Source organism: Cydia splendana, chromosome 23 (assembly GCF_910591565.1).
Source record: "Cydia splendana chromosome 23, ilCydSple1.2, whole genome shotgun sequence".
Lineage (NCBI taxonomy): Eukaryota > Metazoa > Arthropoda > Insecta > Lepidoptera > Tortricidae > Cydia > Cydia splendana.
Window position 1 is genome coordinate 55,094 of NC_085982.1, and position 3,223 is coordinate 58,316.

Below are 3,223 nucleotides of genomic sequence, written 5' to 3' on the forward strand. Positions count from 1 at the left end.
GCCACGCCTGTACAATAGCCGCCTCTAAAAGAAGGTCTCGATCCATTTTACCGAGAGCCCATCTTGGACCTCCGCCGCCAATCGGTAGCGTGCAATTTTGGCCAGTTTGAGCTGATGGCGATGTGGAGACGTCGTAACGAATGTACAGGTGATCGGACAACGTCTCCACATCTTCCAGTACCCTCCAATCATGGACACAGCGTGCCAGGGCGGCATTTGTGAAAGACAGATCCACTATTGATCCGCCCTGTTGCCGCACGCACGTGTTAGCAACTCCCTGGTTGGCTAGAGTCAGCCCTGATGCAAGTGCCCACTCTTCAACGACCTCACCGCGCACGTCCGTCGCCGGCGAACCCCACGCAGTGGACTTCGCGTTAAAATCTCCAGCGACGACCACTGATCCCCGGCCATAAAGCTGGCTGACTCGGGTGCCTACCTCCGCCAGGAACCGTTCGAATTCAGCCAAACAGCGATTTGGAGAAAAGTAGATGCCGACAAAAGTGACACGTTCATAATTTGCCGACACATAACCTTTCCCCCGGACAACGCTTTCGAATGTGCCTCCTCTTGCCACCAATGCGACAACTCCGTCTATGTCAGCTACCCAATCGCTTCGCGGTGGGACTGAGTACGGCTCAGCCACAACTGCCACGTTAATACTCCACTGAGCCAGGGATTGCAAAAGCAGATCTTGAGCCCTGGCGCAGTGATTGAGGTTAGTTTGCAACACCTTTATTGTCATTAATGGTCGGTCGTTACAATGTCCATCTCAGCTTCTTCCACCGCACCGGTGGAGGGGATAACAGCCTGGGAGGGGGCCTGGGGGCCATCGCCAGCGCGTTTTGTATTCTTTGGGCTAGGGTTAGTGCACGCTTTGGACCCGATTTTATGGTCCGCAGGTTTTCCCGCAGCATGACACAGGATACATTGAGTTGATCCAGAGCAAGCTGACCTCTTATGTCCTGGTTGACCGCAGTTATAGCAGCGGTTACTGTAGTCTTCAGTCGCTGTGCATTGAACCCCAGCATGCCCCATCTGCAGGCAGCGGAAGCACCTCATGGGTCTTTCTTCAAGAAGGCTAACTTTAGCCGAGAGGCCCCAACCGAGTTCAAGGCGACCAGCCTGAGTGACTTTCTTGGCTGCCGTAACAGGGCAGCGCACCCACAGAGTGCCGAGTCTTCTAATACCTCGACGAACCTCACCGGTCTTTACCAGGTCTGTTGAGCACTCGCCGACGCTGGCGATCGCAGCTACTACCACCTCGGGCGATATTGAGTCGTCCAACTCTGTCAAACGGAGCTCTGCGCATTTGACAGGTCTTGATACACGAACAGCTTCTGGACCCAGCTTTTCCGCAAGCGCTCTGGCCAGTTGGTCGGCCTTATCACCACTGGTGGTTCCTGGGACCTCTAGAACGGTGCCCCCAGTGATTGCGCGCTTGATTCGCAATGCAGAAATGCCGAGTCCAGCCAAGTCGACCCTACTCTTGGCCTCCGTAAGTACATTCGCATACGTCACCCCCCTTTCAACTGCCTCTGGGAGCAGTGTCAGAACCACCGCTGATGAACGCGGGGGCACTAGTTTGCGTACCTTCTTTGGTTGCTGTTTCTGTTTCGGTTGTGTTTTGGAAACAGCATTGGCCGCCTTCTTTTTCTTTTTGCCCTTGGGGCCCACCTTTTGCCATCCTTCCTCTGTTGAGGGACCTGGAGACGCTGGATGGGACCGAAGGGTTGCCGTACTCTGGCTGACAATGGGCTGTGGGGCAATGCTTTTCTTGCCTTTGCCCTTGCCCTTGCCCTTGCCGCTGATCTTTTGCGGCTCTTCAGTATAGTTTGGTGGACCCTTCTTGCCAGGGACAGAGGCCACTGGCATCGCGGGCTTTTGGACGACGCTCACGTTTGAAGCCGACTCTTTCCTCTTGTCGCTTGCCAGAGGTGGACGGAGACTTTGGGCTGGCAATAGTCTGCCTTCTTTCTCCAAACCATCAAATCTAGCATTAATCATGGTACCTACTTGAGTTGTAACAGCCCGGACAATGCTCTCTATGTCTAGGGCCGCAGGTTCGTTAGACTTAGCCGTCTTTTTGGATGGCGCCGGTGGATGAGGTCCCAACGACGCAGATTGAACCACGTTCATCTCCTCTATGGGAAGCGAACTCCGATGTGAAATTTCAAAGCGTTGCATTTCCTCGCGAATTTTTCGGAGCTCAGAGCGGACATCTGCCAGTTCCGCTTTAAGGCGCTTGTTCTGTGCTACTAGTTGCCGGGTTTCGTCGGATACCGTGTGTGTCCTAAGCTCCTCAAAGACCTTCTTCATTTCCTTGGCTGAGTCCTTTAGGGCCTTTTGAAAGGTACCCTTAAGATGACTGGACTTTTGGGCCACCATGTCAATGGTTTCTAGGCTGACAAGGACGCGATCATCGAGATTCACATCCTCGTCGGTGGACATTTCCGATAGTCTTACTTGGCGGGTTTTATAAGACAGACATAAGTCCTCCGCCTCTTCTTCGTCGCGAAGCCGAAGTTGTTCACGTTTCGCCTTATTGGCCCCTTCAACAGCCTTTGCATAGCCGACGTTTTCCTCCGTGTTGGGGGAACGGCCTTTTCCTCTGCGTGCAGGCGCCACAATTGCCGATGTACTAGGACCATCGTCAACATTCGGCGACCTAGATCGTGACCTTTCATTCGAAAGGCGCCGTCTCTTGCTAAAGAAGCGACTCTCATTCGCTGGGGAGCGTGAGCGTGATCGAGACCGGTTTGAGCGCATTGACCGGGCTGAGCGCATGGACCGGACAGAGGTAACACTCCCGTCCGAGTCTGTTGCGGAGACCTTTTCCGCGTCTAGACGCTCAAGCGTCACTTTTGCGACTTTCGTCGCCACCTTCGTCGTCAATTCCGAATCAGAAGCAACATTCTTTGTCCGATCTTCGTTTGCAGGGGTCAGGTTGGATTTGGGTTTTTGTTGGGTTTGTTTTTTAAGATTATTCAATTGCATAATAAGTCCCACGAGTAGAGGAGAAATAAATTTCCACGGAAGGCAGAGATCCTCGATGCCTAGGTGGCCCTATTAACACTGTGAGGTCGGGCGGTATCACAGGTTTGGATTCTCATGACTGGTACTCACTCCAGCCGCTCCGAAGAGCATCTTGACGCGGAAAGCCGACACGCCAAGAGTTATGGATTTTTTATTGGGGTTTACTCCCCTTGACCCGGCCGATTAAGGC

The 3,223-nt window shown here is 53.4% G+C and overlaps 1 protein-coding gene across 1 annotated transcript; it reads right to left on the bottom strand.

Annotated features, from left to right (window-relative positions):
* Positions 1–741: 741 nt before the first annotated feature.
* LOC134801730 (uncharacterized) lies at positions 742–2,994 on the bottom strand. Its single transcript, XM_063774325.1, has one exon. The coding sequence runs from the start codon at positions 2,992–2,994 to the stop codon at positions 742–744; it is 2,253 nt and encodes a 750-aa protein (XP_063630395.1).
* Between the last annotated feature and the right edge of the window lie 229 nt (positions 2,995–3,223).

Excerpts from the sequence above, each read along its gene's own strand:
- LOC134801730 (XM_063774325.1), bottom strand. The coding sequence starts at position 2,994 with ATGCAATTGAATAATCTTAAAAAACAAACCCAACAAAAACCCAAATCC.